The sequence below is a fragment of the Mobula birostris genome, chromosome 16 (assembly GCF_030028105.1).
Source record: "Mobula birostris isolate sMobBir1 chromosome 16, sMobBir1.hap1, whole genome shotgun sequence".
NCBI lineage: Eukaryota > Metazoa > Chordata > Chondrichthyes > Myliobatiformes > Myliobatidae > Mobula > Mobula birostris.
In genome coordinates, this window is record NC_092385.1 from 31,875,269 (window position 1) to 31,893,510 (window position 18,242).

Consider the following 18,242-nt stretch of genomic DNA (forward strand, 5'->3'; position numbering starts at 1 on the left):
TCTATGGACAATTAGAGGTGGATATAAATCCCAGCTGTGCCAGCAATGTCAATATTGAGCAGACAAATAAAGTAAATGGGGAAGATGCAGAAAAAAATGCACTCAAGATGTTGAATGATTGAATGGGCTTGAGATGCCTTTGAACATAAACCTGGTACTATTTATTATGCTTTATTGTCTAGTGCTTTATATGGACAATACAAAAATGTAATAATAGAATTCGTGAATATGTTAGCAGTCAGTAAGTATCTCAGGTACATGAAGCATTTTGTCTAAAGTGGAAAAAAATCAAATAGAGTACCCATACATTTAAAATCAGGTTACTGATTGTTACCATTTAGTTACCATATTCCGTAGCTCTGATTTAACATTTTCAAAGGTTAGTCTCACCAATCTCTGTCATTAAAGCATATAGAATGTAGAATTTCTACAAGATTGCATTATAAAAGTGGCAGTGGTTTTTCACAAATACTGAAATCAGATTTGCTAGAATGCCATTTATATTTCAGATATCTTTCTGCATCTGTCAGTTTGATTCTTGTATTGAAAATCTTTTACTCAGCAGTCTTTCAACAAGGAAAAAGCTCAGAACAATATTTATATTAATAATTCATCTAATGCTGGGCATATACCATTTTGAAACTGTTGGTACATCTCTTCGCAAATCCAGGAAATAATTCAAAACTCCTGAACTGGTTTATTTCTTCTCAAAGTTTTCTTTTATTATACTCCAAGATAGTTGATTTATGTTCAATTAGTAATCATTAGTCCCTTGTAAATTTGTTAACAATAGTCCCACACTGTCATTGAAAATCACCAACATTGCGAAAGAGAATTCAAACCATGGTAACAGGACAACAGTGGAATTTTATTCCTTATGGGAAAATAAGATCTGCTTTAGACTAGGAAACCATGCACTGTATACCAGCTGAGATCAATAATTACAATACTGCCACTGTAAGCACTCATATTTATATCAACAGGAGCTGGCACCAAATCTACATCATGCAAGAAATGGTCTACTTCTTCTGAGAAAGCTATTTTAAAAAATTGCTGATTGAAACCTGCAGCACATTTGCCACTTCCCTTTCATAAGTTAACAGATATTGAGTCTTTAATAGGGAAAGTATTGTCAAGCCTAATTTTAAAGATACATTAAATTCTGAATTTTATTTTGTGACTTTAACTCTTCAACCAAATAATCACAGAACAGCCAATCTGGAATGTGCATACTCAAACAATATAGGCTGAGGTAAAAGAGAAAGACAAAGTAAATTTTTGGAGCATCTTACAAAAATATAGCTTGGAAGACTGTCAAACATTAGAAAACAGGACAGACCCATTATTACACTCACTAACACTAAACTGTTGAATTTGCATGGAAAACTTTATTTGATAATAAAAAATAGCATTCACAGACTTCTTCTTGTAGCTACATATACATTGTGATCTTTCTTGGGCATAGAGTATGAGGGTGGAAGCTATACGGATATATTAACATCTACCTGTTACACCTTACTACACTTATGCTATGTATATAGTCACATGGGTCAAGCTATGAACAATGTGATATTTATATATGCATAGTAGTTTATAAAAAGAGTTGCCCATATATTGCTTTCAATCTACACAGCAGAACATTAGGTCTAAAGCACATTGCAAGAATTAATGCTTAAAGAACACAGACTGCATACAAGTGTCTTATAATACACAGGCAAGGTCCACCATCAAGAAATAGAATTTCAAAACAAACAAAACTTAATAATTACTGATATAGTATTCCTTTTGAAAAGAGATTTATATACCTGAATCATTTTACTTTAAAATATGTCCCATAAATCAGTTTGTTCCATTTCTGAAATATAAACACTAATCACATTCCTCACAATTAATTTTGCCATTGTTTTACTCTTTTTACAGGAAAGGCATCATTTTGCAACAGGCTCTATTAATTACAATTTAAACTTTGTACACAAGATGGTTAGTCATACATTTGTACAGCATCATGGCAACATCAGTGATAAAACTTGCAATGCTTGCTTAGTGTTGTAATGGAAATGTGAACAGTATACATGTGCACACTGAAGCACTGAAAGCAGTTCACTTAGTGATTCAACAATAATGAAGAGCTTCTTCATGGCTCAGCTAGGCAGTTTCTTTCATTCTTCATTCAGTGTCACAGCAGACCTTCACCACACAGTCTCCTTTTGCAATGGGCATAGAAATTATCAAAAGAACCTACATTACAATTCCACTTCTAAATTTTGATACACCACCTGTTTATAATTGATGCTGAAGTCTGCACACTCTTCTTAGTTACTTTTTTGAATGGTCAAAGCACATTCTTTCCTTGATATCAGCATTGTGTCATCTTACTCCAGTTTAGAAGCTTGCTCTTCCTTTGTTATCTGCTCAGCTACTCACCAGTTTAAACAATGCCATACTCACCGATTTTTAGATGTTTTGGAAAGCTTCCAAACTCTTTGCATGATATAGAAAAATATTCAATATTAAAACAGCATAGTGTTTCGACAAAGTGCAATAATTTTGTGCTAATGTCGTCTTATTTCATTACAATGTTGGAGACATCCCAAGAACTAACAAAATATCTGGCAAGTTATCTAAAATCAATAATACAATTAAGGCTTACATTTGACATGTAATTTCAATACTATTTTCCTTTGAGCAGTCCCTAGCTTGTGTTGGGTCAGGCACATTTTACTGTTAACATTTTCCTGACATATGTACAGTTACTTTTGTTTGTGTTCTGCTTTATTTTTTTTTACATCAGTAGGTCTCAAGTTTTTTTTTCCAAGCTGATGATCTCTGATCACCTTTGGGATCGTTTCAGAGAACATATGTGTGTCCTTTTAGGCGGAACTTGACTTATCCAGTGCATAATTCTTTACTCAGATGCTAAGATCAGTGCTGCATTCTCTAAACGCCTTTCTTCTTGGCTGTGGGGACAGTCTGGAACTTCTGGAAGAGTCATTTTTCTCCATGTTATGATCATCTCTGTGCCCGGATCTTTCATCAGCTTTACTTCTCTTTTCAGGTGATCTGTCTCTTTTTGGGTCAAGAGACTTGTGTCTCCTTCTCTCTGGTGATCGCTCTCTCCTTCTCTCAGCTGCATTCTCCTTCCTTCTGTGTGGTGATCGTTCTCTTGTTCTATCAGATGAGTTATCATTTCTCTTGCTAGGTGATCTTTCTCTTTTCCTGTCAGGTAAATCCTCCCATCTCCTTGCTGGTGATTTTTTTCTCCTGTCAAGTGGTGGTTCCTTACGTCTGCCAAGTGATCTTTCACTCTGTTCCATATTTTGATCTGCCATCCTTGATATTTCCCTACCTTTATCAAGAGATCTCTGGTGGTATCCATTCTCTGCCTTTCTTCCTTTCCTCTCAGGTGATCTGTCCTTCCACCTTCCAGGTGCATTTTCTCTTTTTTTGGAAGTATCATTCCAGATCTTATTATAGTGTTCATTGGTTGGTCTGCTGTGTTCCTTTCTTCCTATTGGCTGTTCTTGTTCATTAACCCTCCTTCCTCTGTGCTGTGATGATTTGTGAATTTCTGGTGGATAATTGGATTCCAATAATGGATGAGGTCGTCTTTCTGATAAGTGTTTCACTTCCGATACATTTTGTGAGCCTGTTGTGGAACTGCCCCGGTCATTGTTTGGGTCTGAAAATAAAACAAAGGTAATTCGATTCAATTCATGAACCCTCAAAATTTTCTGTACCAGAAACACCAATTCATTCTTGAAGCTGTTTTCCCAGGAGATCTCACATTACAAGTAATCATTTAGTGAAAATACTTCAATTTAGTATTTACTATAACAAATGCAATATAGCAGCAGTACATTATTAGACCATAGACAAAGAAGCAGAATTCGGCCCCTTGATACATTGAATCTGCCTCACATTCGATCATGGCTGAAATACTTTCCCTCTCAACCCGATTCCCCTGCCTTCTCCCTGTAACTTTTGACAACCCTGCTAATCTAGAACCTATCAACCTCCACTTTAAGTACACCCATGGGAAGAATATTGCTTGATCTCTTCCTAATTCAACCAGAAATTACATGCTGTTAATCTGATGTTGTTGATTCAATTTAAGCTCTATTTTTCGTTATTTTTGTATTGGTGTCACACTACTGATTCCAAATTGACTATTGAAGCCATAAAAAGGGAACATGTCAGGCCAAGGGATATCCCAAAATGCACTGTCTTAACGATTACTGTAAGAGAGGATAATATATTACTTAACTATGATATTTCATGATAAATCTAGGCTTTACATAATCCAGGTTTTCAATTCCTCACATGTTGAGTCAGCCAATAAGTTTTGTACAAAACCATGATGTTGTACAGGGTTTATTGATTACTTCAAACAAAAATGAATTAATGAAGATTATGGTCACCTTTAAAGAGTTACATGATATGATAGGAATATCAAATATTAGCAATGAATACACAATTCACTATTCTCATGAATTGCCATGTACATACAGTGACCTTTTGAAGTGGTCTACTTTGAAAGACTAACTTTGCTTTTTAATTTACACTCAGAATTTCAAAATGTATCAATTCTAATTCTGTAACAAAGTACAACACAGCGAAAAGTGGCACACCGATATCACCAATGTTCAGCCTGACCGTGCAGACAGCCCGCCAGCACTCAGCAGCACAACCACGTTTTCATGCCTCTGCCCTCAGATTTCACGCAAGGCCAGAAGTTTATCTACCTCACCTCGTGCACTGCTCCAGCACTAAATAGGGAGTCTAGCTGTTTTCTGCAACTTACAATAGGCAGTTTATATCTTGTCACTCAGCTTTAAACCACTGCTGACTCATTTATTGATTTGAATGGTGTCACCAGCCATGATTAAAATGGTGTTTATTATTTTCATTTTGTTCGAAATAATGTTAATATTAAGTTAGATTATTCATAACTTAATTAAACATTTTAATATTATTTGGAACTAAATGAAAATAATAAACTGGCCATCTTAATTAAGTTCGATCATCCGGGCAGATGGGGCTCATCAGCTCATCTAGGAGCAGGGAAACTCTGATCTCAAATCTCCACTGACTTGCGGCTACACCCACTCATGGGAAAATTCTTCAGGAGTAAACCCCCAAGGAAAAATCCAGAGCTAGAGTCCTTGAGGCAGTCCTAAATTGGAGTTCAATGCTGACAGGCAACTCCTGGGACTCTGCTGGTGCCAAACTGTATTGGTTTCTGCCGTTCCTTTAGATTCATCGGCTGCATGGAGAGAGGGAGCCTGCAGCATGGGCAGCCGCTTGCTCGCCATATCAAAATGCCCTGGCTTGCGTACTAGCCTACCTTCAAAATAGATAGCTGGAATGCAACATCCATGGTCAACTCTGACCAATGAAGGGCCACGACGAAAAAGATCTGTTCAATATATTTTAGTAATTTTCTTCGGACGTATTTGGAAATAGTAAGTAAGTCCTTGATTATTAATGCTTACAGAAGATCACCAGGACAGACAGAGAGCATGATCTAACTCTCCGCTACCTACAGTCTGTTGGATGACCATTGGCAGAGTGTTGGGAGCAAAGAGGATCTGTGTGACTGTGGGGACAGGAAGGGGACAACATTGAAGAGTGACTGGATTAAGTGTGATCTGGTGCTAATTCTCAGTTGCAAATAATTATCGTCACTGCACCATTGAATTTGCAAAAGTACTCGATCCGCCTAGACAAAATGATGGCCATAGATACTTAACTCAGAATTAAACTCTCAAATATAATAGATATATTCTGCTAAGTGATTCAACATCTGATTAGTGACCCTGTTATACTATACAGATGATAATGAAGCTGAGTTTGCCTGTTTGTTTTTACTGGCCGTTTGCTTTGGACAGATGATCATTTCTCAATTGATTTTGCTAGAGTGCCAAATGGGAATAAGATGGTATAGTCATAGGGCCTTCCCATCTATAAACTTGACAATCAATTCCGATAGCAATTTCTGTCAAGCATTAATCTTTCATGTAATATTCTCAGGTTCGTAACAAATTATAACATTTGATCTTGTAATTTATAATGCAATTAGAATCTTATGTTTGTTAGCAATTATAAATCCCTCGTATAATTTATAACCCCCTGGGGATTTCTAGGCAATCTATAAAATGTAGTATGGCAGGAAAGGTCACATTATATCAGTCATTATACTTTGAGATCCTAACTAAGGTTAATTTTTTGACCATGTCATTGAGGCACTATTTCCATCTTCAAACATCATTAACAACAGTAAGAAGAAACTTCAAATACGTCCGCATGTGATTATAAAAATAAAACGAATATACCCAGATTTAACTTTCATAGAATATTATGGCACAGTAAAGATGCTTTGGCTCATGACATTGTGCCAATCTTTTAACCTTCTCCAAGATCAATCTTACCTTTTCTTCCCACAAAGCCCTCCATTTTTCTTTCATCTGTGTACCCATCTAAGAGTCCCTTAGATGTCCCTAATGTATCAGCCTCTACCACCACCTGACAGTGTTCCATGTACTAACCATTCTATGTATAAAAAAAATCCTACCTCTGACATCCTCCCTATCCTTTCCTCCAATCACAAAATTATGGCCTCTCACATTAGCCATTGCCACAGTAAGAAAAAGGTGCTAGCTGTCCACTCTATTATGCCTCTTATCATCTAGTAAAACCTCTATTCCTCCGTTGCTTCAAAGAGAAAAGCCCTAGCTCACTCAACCTCTCCTCAAAATACATGGTCTCTAATCCTGGCAGCATCCTGGTAAACTTCCTCTGCACCTTCTTTAAATCTTTCACATCCTTGCTAAAATGAGGCCACCAGAACAGAACACAATGCTCTAAATGTGGTCTAATCAGAATTTTATAGATCTGCAACATTACCTCGTGGCTCTTAAACTTAATCTTCTGACTATTGAAGACAAACATACCATACACATTCTTAACAACCATATCAAGCTGTAAGGCTTTCATCAAATTTCATATCATCTGAAGTTCTGAACTGGACAAAGTTCATAATTCATCTACAAAGCTCCACTCTCTTCCTCAATATATGTTTTACGAAAAGAACTCAATACAATCACATACACATTTTTTTCTGTAACAGCATAGTCAACTGAAAGAATTTAATAGTTCTGTTAACAACTATGTCAATACTGCAATAAAAGCTACAAATTAGACATAAAAATACCCAATTATAAAAACAAACTGGAACACGTTCTGAAATTAGGCTCTCCCCATATAATACTTAAACAATAGATTCAATAGATGTCTAAAAGCTTCAGTCTCATAATTTACATTGCCTGAACATTTTGCATTACAATTCCTACCTACTGGGTTTCATTGGATAATTGAACATTTCCTTCAGATGCCAAGATTATTTTTAATTCATTCAATGACCACATGTAAGAGAAGCCATTGCTATTCCCTGACCAAACGGAAAATTTATTTAGGAAAATATTAGTAATCAATTATCTGCTTAAATGCCAGACACAGAATGCATGTTTATTGCACTCAATTATATCTGTAATTTACAAAAAAAAACCCATAGCATAACCAGCTAATGAGAAATTATGGGTGTTGCTCTACAGATAGAAAGACGTATATATGCTACTTGTTTGTACTTCTCAGAAAAAGTGAACAACAGGGAATTCTAGATGATACATAATATGCCAAGACCTGCAGCCAATGATCATTGCCTCATGCTTTCTATTGGCCTGCACATTACATATTTAATTCCGGCTACTCCCTGATAACATCACCGCATGCGGAATCTTCAAAACCATCAAATCATCTACAGCCCAACACCCAACAGCAGAGGATAGCTCATCAGGTAGAGAGGCAGTCAATGTCCACTATGAGGAGATGTTTGAATAACGTTTTGGTCCTTGACATATGTAATCCACAACAGATAATATGGCCCTGTCTCCCAGCCATTCCAGAAAGTTAAGAATTTGAAAGTCCAAATACTAATTGACAAATATATGTATATGACGAAGTTCTAAAAAAAAATGGCTTAAAGGACCTTAAAGCACAAACTTGCAATATCACCACCTACCTCTGGAAGAGGAGGACTGGCTAGGGAACCTCAAGCATCTTATAATTGTCACCACCTTCATGAAAAGAGTCACTCTGAATGCAAGAACCACAGAAAGGAAAGCCATCACCAGGGATCTCCTCAACTGGCTCTTTCTAGTGGTCAAGAATCTGCTCCGTAAATCACAGTGAAGATTTCATCCATCTGTCTGAATGTTAATGGGCATGATGTGTCAGTGCAGCAGAAATACAGGTAGCTGTATCAAACACTAGGCATCTCTTTCTGACCTCACAAAAGCCTCTAATTTGTCAGTTGAGAGGGTCTATCGACAACCTTTCTGAGATATGGTTGTCCTCAGAAACTGGTCTCCCTTTGATGTCTGCTTCCACGCAACCTGTGATTCTAACTTATGGCTCTACCACAGGTCAATTCCCTGTGTTGACCGAGGTTAAGCCAGGTTGTGTCATGGCTCCAACATTTTTCTCAATCAAATTCACCACAATATTGTGTTTCACTTTGGGCTAAGAGTTAAACTACTACATAAAAAAATCATTCTATTCACAGCCACTAAATAACAATAAGCACAATGCTTGAAGGTACACACATCCAAAGCTGATTTCTGAGATGATATCAACTACGTTACTGAATGGTTTGAGATGATGGGCTTTAGAATAATATTTGCAAAAGGGGACTACTAAGTTCCCTTTACATAACACTACTCCCTGACCACACTGAGAACTATAAACTACTTTCAGGAGCCAGGGAGCAGCTTGTCAGCAAATGGAGACATTAATGATGGAAACTCACTTTCATCTTTAATGCCCTCACATATACTTTGACCATATGAGAGAAAAAGTGTTTAGGAATAAGAAAAGTAGCCATGATACATCAGGCAGCACTAGTGCCTGTCCTCCTGTATACCTGTGAGATACTGCAAAGCACTGGTGGGAAAAAAAACCCCATCATGCTGGATCTTCAAATTCTACAAGCCCACTGGGAGAATAAATTAACCAATGTTCATTTCTAGCCTTTTGCAGGCCACACCTGGTATAGAGGGTCTAATTATGTTTATTTGTCTTTATTGGGTAAGCCATTTGTTTCCATGCCCAATGGCATACTCCTGAATCAGGCACTCTATTCGTACAGATTACAAGGACAAAATAAGTTATTAAGGATGCCCTCAACAATATGTTGGAATATATAGTTTAACCCCTGACTACAAAATGGAGAAAAGGCAAGCAGGATTGCATTGAGAACCTTACACATCCTCACTGGCAGTGTAAGACCTGGCAAACAGGGTGGAAGCAGCATCTCCCATTCTACTCATCTTAGCCCTCTAGCAAACCTCTTGTTCCAGGTGTGGCAGGATCTGGGGATCCCACCTTGGCCTCATCAGCCTCAGAATCATAAAACTGGAGTGGAAACAAACTATCATCAACCACGATGGACCAAGGTGAAGAGGACAGGGTCGAGTAGCATGTCTTTTGTAGATTCGTGGGCGTTGCACCATTCTGATCCCAAAAGGCAGGTGGCACTGCCTAAACATAATACAATGTCATTGTGGGGATGGTCAGAGTAAGACCCACCACAAAACAGCCGGAAAAACATCTTGCAGCTGGCTTATAAAAAGTTCAATTCCCAACACTGCCCGTTATAACTTTACCACTTATAAAAACTGTCAAGGTTTATATATTCTTTAAGCAATTGAGTTAACACAATAAAATAAATTTAACATTAAAAAATAAACACTTTTCAACAAGTGAAAATATAATGAATACAAAAATTTGAAAACTGATTCTTCTCTCCTCACTGGGGGTTCCTGCTATTGAAATTAATGGACTTGTTTGTGTGCAGAGCAAGATCACCCAATGTTAAATGGAGACACAAGCTGATATTCAAATACAGTGTCAAGCAGCATCTATGGAGGGGACTAAACAATGAGACCTTTCATCCATAGATACTGTCTGATCTGCTGAATTCCTCCAGCATTTTGTGTGTATTTCACACGTTAAATACTATCAGTGGTAGCAAGTGAATTCCATCAGAAGTCCAGTGCGGCCGTATTTGAAAATACCCAGTAGAACAGGCAACAAGTGAGGCTGCTGAACTGGTTAGCTCTTGTAGAGAAATGCCAACAGGTCATCATAAAACTTCATTACCTCCCAATAATTGCTATGTGATGGTTTTTAAAATTATTTCAATTTATTTTAATTGACTCACAGGTTGTTTTCTACTGTACATCCTCTGCAGTTAGGACAGGGGAAGGCAATGTGTGGTGGGCATAAGAAAAGTTTTCCCATAAAGGTTAGTCAATGAGATGAACCAGACTAACAGACAAAAAACCCGTTGAAGTGAATAGAATAGTCAAGGTTATGGAAAAGTTATCACACAAACAAGAATATGTGAGGAAAGTAGGAATCCCATTGAATTAGTGAGCCAGAGAACTTGCAACTCCAGAACTACTGAACGAGACAGTATTAAAGTGAGATAAATATCTGTGTAGATTGCAGTATCTTATCCATGCTCCATCTGCTAGTCTGATGGAAATTAGTTACAGCTGTAGTAATACTATCATAGCTAACAGAAACCTCTAATTAATTCACATGAATCAGGTGGAAGGATTTTGGTCCATGAAGTAATGGTAGCTTATATATATTACATCATAATATAGCAGTAATACATCACCTCAGAGGATGGAAAGGAGATTAATGAATTAATTTATTTATTGAGATGCAGCATGGAATAGGCCTTTTTTAGCCCTTGAGCCACACTGCCCAGCAATCCCTCGATTTATTCCTAGCCTAATCACAGGACAATTTACAATCTCCAATTAGCTTACCAGCTGGTATGTCTCTGGACTGAGGGAGGAAAACGGGAGCACTCGCAGGAAACCCATACGGTCACAGGGGAGAACGTATAAACTCCTTACAGGCAGCGTTGGGAATTGAACTTAGGTCGCCGGCACTGTAAAGCATTGTGCTAACCACTATGCTACCCTGCGACCCAAAACATATACATACGAAAGGAGTAATCCCTTTGAATGAGTGAGCTTCAAAGAACCTTTTATTTCTCTCAAACAATTATCAATAGCATTTTGCACTTAACTGGATTGAAGTACAATATAAGTGCCAGAAATAGGTTGGGAACTCAGTGCACATTTCAAATACACTCTGTGGTCACTTTATTAGGTGTAGGAGGTACCTAATAAAGTGTCCACTATGTGTATATTTGTGGTTTTCTGCTGCTGTAGCCCATCTACTTCAAGGTGCAATGTGTTGTGCATTCAGGCACTCTTTCGTACATCACTGTTGTGATGTATGATTATCTGAGTTAGTCGCCCTCCTGTCAGCTTGAACTAGTCTGGCAATTCTCCACTGGCCTCTCTCATTTGCAAGTTGCTTTTGTCCACAGAACTGCTGCTTACTGGATTCTTTTTGTTTTTCGCACCCTTTTCTGTAAACTCTAAAATCACAGAGATCAGCAGTTTTTGAGATACTCAAATCAACCGGTCAGGCACCAACAATCATTCCATGGTCAAAATCACTTAAGATAACATTTCTTCCCCATTCTGGTCTGAACAACAAATGAACCTCTTGACAAGGTCTGCAAGACTTTATGTATTGAGTTGCAGTAATGTGATTGACTGATTAGATATTTGCATTAAGATGTACAGGTGTATCTAATAAAATGGCCTCAGTGTATATTGCTTGCCACTTAACTCAGCAGAAGTGCATTATATTAGAAAGAACATCAATAAATTGATACATATCCTACACTACTGCAGTCACTTATCTTTATCGGCACATCTGACATAACCACTGGGAAGTAAGAAATGCCACTGTTGTGAGGCTTGGTGAGAGCATAAGTGTCTGGCAGAGATTTCAAGACAACTGAGTATAGACATCCACATGGGTAAAGAGAAACAAATGAACCCAACCTCAATTCCTTTGAGGAAACTTAGAAATTGGCATTTGAAACTGATTAAGTGAGACAGTCATTGTGGGGAGTTCGCATTGCCAATTGACATATTGTGTCTTGGGTTATTTAGTCATCATTTATATAGACATAGTATGGCTAAATTGATTATTCTGGTATTCATTATCATTTATTAATTGGTCTGCAAAATTTAAAATCTCCAGGAGAATGACTAGTTTTAGTACCGATCCAAAATTTATTTCCATTACATTCACAAATTTATTTTTCTGTGTGTAATGGATTATCAGTGTTGTGCTACACGCCAACAGAAATCCTGACTATAGCGAGTGCAATCTAGATAATTCTCCACTTGGGAATTTGGTATATCTGACAGAGATTAATTCCTCAGTCTTGCACTGCTCTCATGGAAATCTATATTACTATTATAGACTGAGATAAATATTCAGCCAAAATTGGCCCAGAAGTTAAAATAATTAATATGATTATTTATTGGCAATGTTCTCACGATATTTAAAACATGCCTGAACCTCATAATTTTCAAAAATCTGGCTGTTTGATCCTACTGCCCCCTGCTCCAGCCACATTTACAACACACTTTAGTTTTTATTTTCGCTGTAAGGATTACTACAAACCTGACGAGAATCATGTGACCACCAGTGAAAACTTAAGAATCTGGCATTTGAGATTTAAAACCCCTTCTGGGTATAAAATGTCAATTGTCTTCTGCGATCAGAAAATATGGTCTCAGCTTTAAGAGGAGCCAGCCATCCACAGCTGCTGTTCTGTAAATAGCTCCATGTGTGTGATCAAGTCATAGAGAGAATGTCAATAATAAAGACATGGTTTTCTGTTGTGTAAGGACATCTTGTTACAAAAACAATAAAAGTTTTAGATTACTAGGACATTGCTAGCAGTGTGTGGATAACTTAAACCCTATAATAGAGGATTAACATCACCAGATTTCTTTTAAAATCAAAAGGTTTCAAAGCATGCTTAGCTCTGAGAATATGAATATAAACAAAGCCTTCACTTTTCTGAGAAAAAATAATAATTACCAATTTTGCAGTTTCATAAAACTAACTTTTGCCCTCATTCAAATTACTTCACCCTGAGATTTGTTTTTATACTTTAGGCTTTGAGCATTCAATTACATTTTGTCCCTTTTGATAAGATGATGTGGATAAAAGCAAATATAAATTAGAATCAGATATTATCACTAACATAGATGTCATGAAATCTGTTGTTTTGTGAATTATTTTGTACTCTTGGAAGCATTAAAACCTGTTTGAAGAAAGCATGCAGAACAAAAGATAGCAATACCACACAGTCAGTCAAGCTCTTATTTTTCCTGTACACAGGACCTGTATGAACAATATTACATTACAGAGAAAATCAAAGTGCCGTGCATAGTAATAGCTTATTGTTTAGAGGAACACTACACATCAGTATTAATGCAGAGACTTCGGCACAATACTAAAGGCTGGCACTCTAGTGCAATGCTGCTCTGCAGTGCTAATCTGTTGGAGGTGCTGCGTCTTGGATGAGATGTTAAACCCGGCCAAGGGATAAACAGCATGAATAACTCCCTTGGTCTAGTGCCGTCTGCTTTCCCACGTGGACTTAAAACAGTTGACTGCACTATCTTGAAGTTATTCACAGTGATTTCCTTTGAGCCAAATCATTAGAAACAGATCATTGGGGATTACCACATTACTGGTGGGTCCCTGCTTTCTCCAAACAGGCTCTCATGTTACTAAGAGCACACAAATAATTCACAAGAACGTTGTTGGCTCTAAAATACTTTGCCTGCCAAAGGTTGTGGTTGTGAAACGTACTCCAGAAAAGCAAAACCTATTATTTTTTTCCTTTCTCACAGTTGCCAACACATGGATCCAGTTCTGCTTCCTACTCCACTCCACTAGGAGCAAGCAGAATGCTGTTGTCGACACTTAGGCCTTCTCTATAGAGATCCATACATTTTCTAGATTGATTATCACGTAGTTATTTTCCTGCTGATTGTATAATTGGAAGCTTTTTATTCACTGGGTGTGGAAAGAGAGACAGATTGAAGAGAGCGAGAGTGAAAAAGAGCGAGAGAGAGAAAGAGCAAGAAAGAGAAATGATAGAGAGAACGAGAAAGGGATGAAGAAACAGAAAAGGGACAGATAAAAGAGATATAGAGAATGTGAATAAATAAAGAGAAAAAGAGAGAGGGAGAATGTGGGCAATCAGTGGAGCAGCATTGAATGTTTACACTTGCAACTGAAAGAAAATTGGCGAGCAGGAGTGAAACAAAGCAAAAGACAGAGGACCAAAGAAAGCACAAAGGTGCCATGTATAGTACTGTGAGTATTTGGCAAAATAGCCCATTGTAATGTTCACATTTCACTTACTTTCTAACCTGCATTCTTTGCTGAAAACAAAATAAATTTTTGGCCTCTCTCATGTTGGGCCTTTGTAAAAAGCAGAACAATTTCCCTAGTCTTCTCTGGAAGCTGCATGTCAGAGTCAGGTAAACATAACATATAATCTGTGCCATCAATTTACAATACCTCCCAAGAAAGCTAATGATTCTATGTGGGTCACGTGGACTTCTCTCTCTGAAGGCCACAGTGCTTGATATAATTTCTCAATGGCTTATTTGGGTTTGGTTATTTACATAGTCACTAACACTAAACTGAATGAATTAGACTTCCATTTAGATTCAATATGTGGGCAGGGGTGATCTAATTAGGCTCATTAAGAAATAATTATTTTCTACCAAAATGCTTACATCTGAGCAACAGATATAACATAAAGATGAATCAAAAATAATGGCTGACACAAGAGGGCACAGTTTTAAGGTTTTTGTAAGTAGGTACAGAGGAGATGTCAGGGGCAAGTATTTTTACTCAGAGAGTGGTGATTGCGTGGAATGGACTACCGGCGATTTTGGTGGAGACGGATACGATAGGGTCTTTAAGAGACTCCTAGATAGGTACATGGAGCTTAGAAAAATAGAGGGCTATGGGTAACCCTAGGTAATTTCTAAAGTACGTACATGTTTGGCACAGCATTGTGGGCCAAAGGGCCTGTATTGTGCTGTAGGTTTTCTATGTTTCTATTGTTCAAACATTAGGATGGAGTTGGAAGCAATGTATTTGGGTGCTGGCATTAAATATGTACAGAGGTATTACCCTCCAGTTGTACTCACTTCCAAACACTTGGCATAATTGAGGTCAATGAAACAGAATGTAGTAAGGTTAGTACGCCCAGAGACTAATACTGCTGTCTTTGGAAAAGGAATTTCACCCACAAATACCTAACATTGAAAGGGTTAACTACATTTTCAAAAAATCAGTGGCCAAAGTGTCATATTGAGCAATATAAAAAGTTGTCAGAACAAGAACGAATAACTTATTACCTTGCTATATGCTCAGACAATCACATTCGTTTTCGAGGAAAGGTGTTCTCAGGATTTTATTCATTTATATCCTATCACTGCTTTTTGCATAACAAGTTCTTCCAGTTTTAAAACACAGAACTGAGACTTGAAGCAATTTGATACTGAAACAGACACAGGCTAGACAGTATGATAAATTATTCATAAAAACCTGTGCAAAGCAAATTGAATCAAACTGATTGTTGAACAGAAAAATGTCAAACAAATTGACGTTCTACCCATTGGATGCAGGCAAGAGAAGGCTTTAAGGCCTAAAAGCATCAGACAGTTGTTTTTACAGAAGTACTGGCATTTTAATTGTTCTGATTGATAGATATATCTAAATAGCAGGTATGTGACATTTAAAATACAACAGGTTAATCATTTATGTTCCAAACACTTCCATCCTTGGCTATGTTTTAACAATTGAGCTGTGTTAATTGAATGGTAGAATCTCAGTTAATATTCATTGAGCTGTGTGCTGTTTATTGCTTTCACGCCAGTGTCAGGAAACAAGCTGAGCATACAGATTCAGTCAAGAGTCTTCTTGACAGACATGAACCACATTAACAATTACTATTATGTCCCTCTCATGCATTTGAACTTAGCTGGTTCTATTAAACTCAACTAATTTATGATAGGTTGCCATCTCTTATCAAACCCAACTGAAAAATGATCTCTAGCAGCAAAAAAACTGCAGCGGATGGAAATCTGAAACAAAAACAGAAAACGTTGGAATCACCGGCAGGTCTGCCAGGATGAACCACAGCTAACATTTTAACATTAAGACATGATGACGTTTCCGATGAAGGGTTTTTGAGCCAAAACATTAATTTTGTTGCTGCTTCTTCTACAGATGATCCCAATTTTTTCTATTTTTATTTCAATTCTAACCTGAACTTTAAAGCTGTTGTTTCTGTTAAAATATTACAATAACAGACCTAAAGATATGTTGTCTGAACTGGGATGATGTGATATGATGTGTTCCACTGGGATTAATATAGGGAATGCTGTTCTTCATTGTTTACATAAATGATTGGAGTTAGCAAATAATGACTTTGAAGTATATTTATCACTGAAGAGCACTGAGGCAAATACCAAAGAGATAATAATTACAGGAAGGCTGAGTACTTGGCAAACCTCAATAGAAATAAATAGTGTACTGTATTTTGAAAGGGAAATAAAAGACCATTATTCTTTGAAGTGTCAGTCTAAATCAGGTAGAGCTACAAAGGGATATACGGTTACCAATTTACAAAATATCAATGAAAATAATTGCTAATAAAATGAGGAAAAAGGCAAGCAAAATACTTGGTTTCATTCTTTAATATTAAACTTAAGTGGAACATGAGCAAAACTATGATTTGCTTCCTCTGCAGAGATTTAGACTCTCCATGTTACAGAAAGAAAAGAAACTGTGAAAAGATGAGAAAAATAGTACAGGAAATAGAAGCAGAAATTGGCCATAAAACTCTTGAAGTCTGTTTCATCACTTAATAATGCCAAGGCCAATTCATCTCCACTTCTCACACTATCTCTTGAACATACATTAGGGATGATACCAAGACTGGGGAGGTGGGGTGTGGGGGAAGTGGGGTCACAAACACTGAACAGTTAATGAGGTGCTTTTGTTTGGTAAAGAGAAGACTGAATGGAGTCTGATAGTGGCACTAAGGTGCCAATTTATTTAAAATCATCAGAGGGTTTGTAGATGTAGAACTGAACTGTAGTTCTTTGGGCAGAACTGAACTAAGGAGAATTAATATAAGATAGCTAGGAGTACATTAAATAGGGAGTTCAGAGGAAACTTGGTGGTGGTGGTCTTGGAAAGGAATGCCACAGTAAGAAAATGTGAAAAACAGCATAGCAGCATAAAGATGAATTTTATTACGTTTCATTAACCGTAATTTCTTATCTTCTTCTGAGCATGAAAGATAAGGAAGGGCATATAGACACTAAGATAATGGATGTACAGTAGATTGCAAGACTTGTAGAGCATAAATGTGGGCAAACATCTGGTTCCATATTTCATAGTCTATCTCATACTTACGCATACATTAATCAGGTTACAAGTCACAGGAAGATGTCTTCATTGCAGTCACAGTGCTATGTATATGAGAGATGTAATGCATTATTGCATATTAAATCTTTCTTTGTTATTATGTTTTGTTTAGGAGATACAATGTGGTACCAGGCCCTTCCAGCATAATGAGTCCGATTACACCCATGTTATACACTGCCCAATCACACCAGTGTTACACACTGCCCAATCACACCCATGTTACACACTGCCCAATTACACCCATGTTACACACTGCCCAATTACACCCATGTTACACACAGCCCAATTACACCCACGCAACAAATTAACCTACAAACCTGTACATCTCTGGAATGCGGGAGGAAACCCATACTGTCAAAAGGAGGACATAGAAACTCCGTACAGACAGCGGCAGAATTGAACCCGGGTCATTGGGGCTGTAATAGTGTTATACTGACCACCAACACACCATTAGTTCCACTCCATTCCTAATGCCCATTGCTATCATTCCCATTTAATAATTTTAAGTGAATAAAATTAATTTTGACTAATGGTGCCTTCTCCATCTTTCCTGAAATAGTCACCAAAGAAGACAAGAAAGTTCTTATTACAACATCTATTGGTCCAATTTACAGAAGGGATTCCAAGTATATTTCTATCAATTAGGTGTCTTACTGAGTTGTTGCATCGGTAATCCAGCTATAATGAAATAGTGCGAGTGTGGTGCTTAGGTGTCAAGTGGAATCAGAATATTGAGATGAAGGAAACCATTTTTTTTAACATTGCTA

General features: G+C 37.3%; 1 protein-coding gene across 6 annotated transcripts in view; it reads right to left on the minus strand.

Moving 5' to 3' along the window:
- Nucleotides 1-223: 223 nt before the first annotated feature.
- magi1b (membrane associated guanylate kinase, WW and PDZ domain containing 1b) overlaps nucleotides 224-18,242 on the minus strand; it is a 437,777-nt gene continuing 419,758 nt past the window's right edge. For 5 of the 6 annotated variants that reach the window (XM_072280525.1, XM_072280524.1, XM_072280521.1 and 2 more), the window contains one exon: nucleotides 224-3,679. In XM_072280525.1, the coding sequence (XP_072136626.1) occupies nucleotides 2,910-3,679 (770 nt within the window). In that variant the 3' untranslated portion in view covers nucleotides 224-2,909. The remainder of the gene's footprint in view (nucleotides 3,680-18,242) is intronic. The other variant, XM_072280523.1, reaches the window with a different exon arrangement.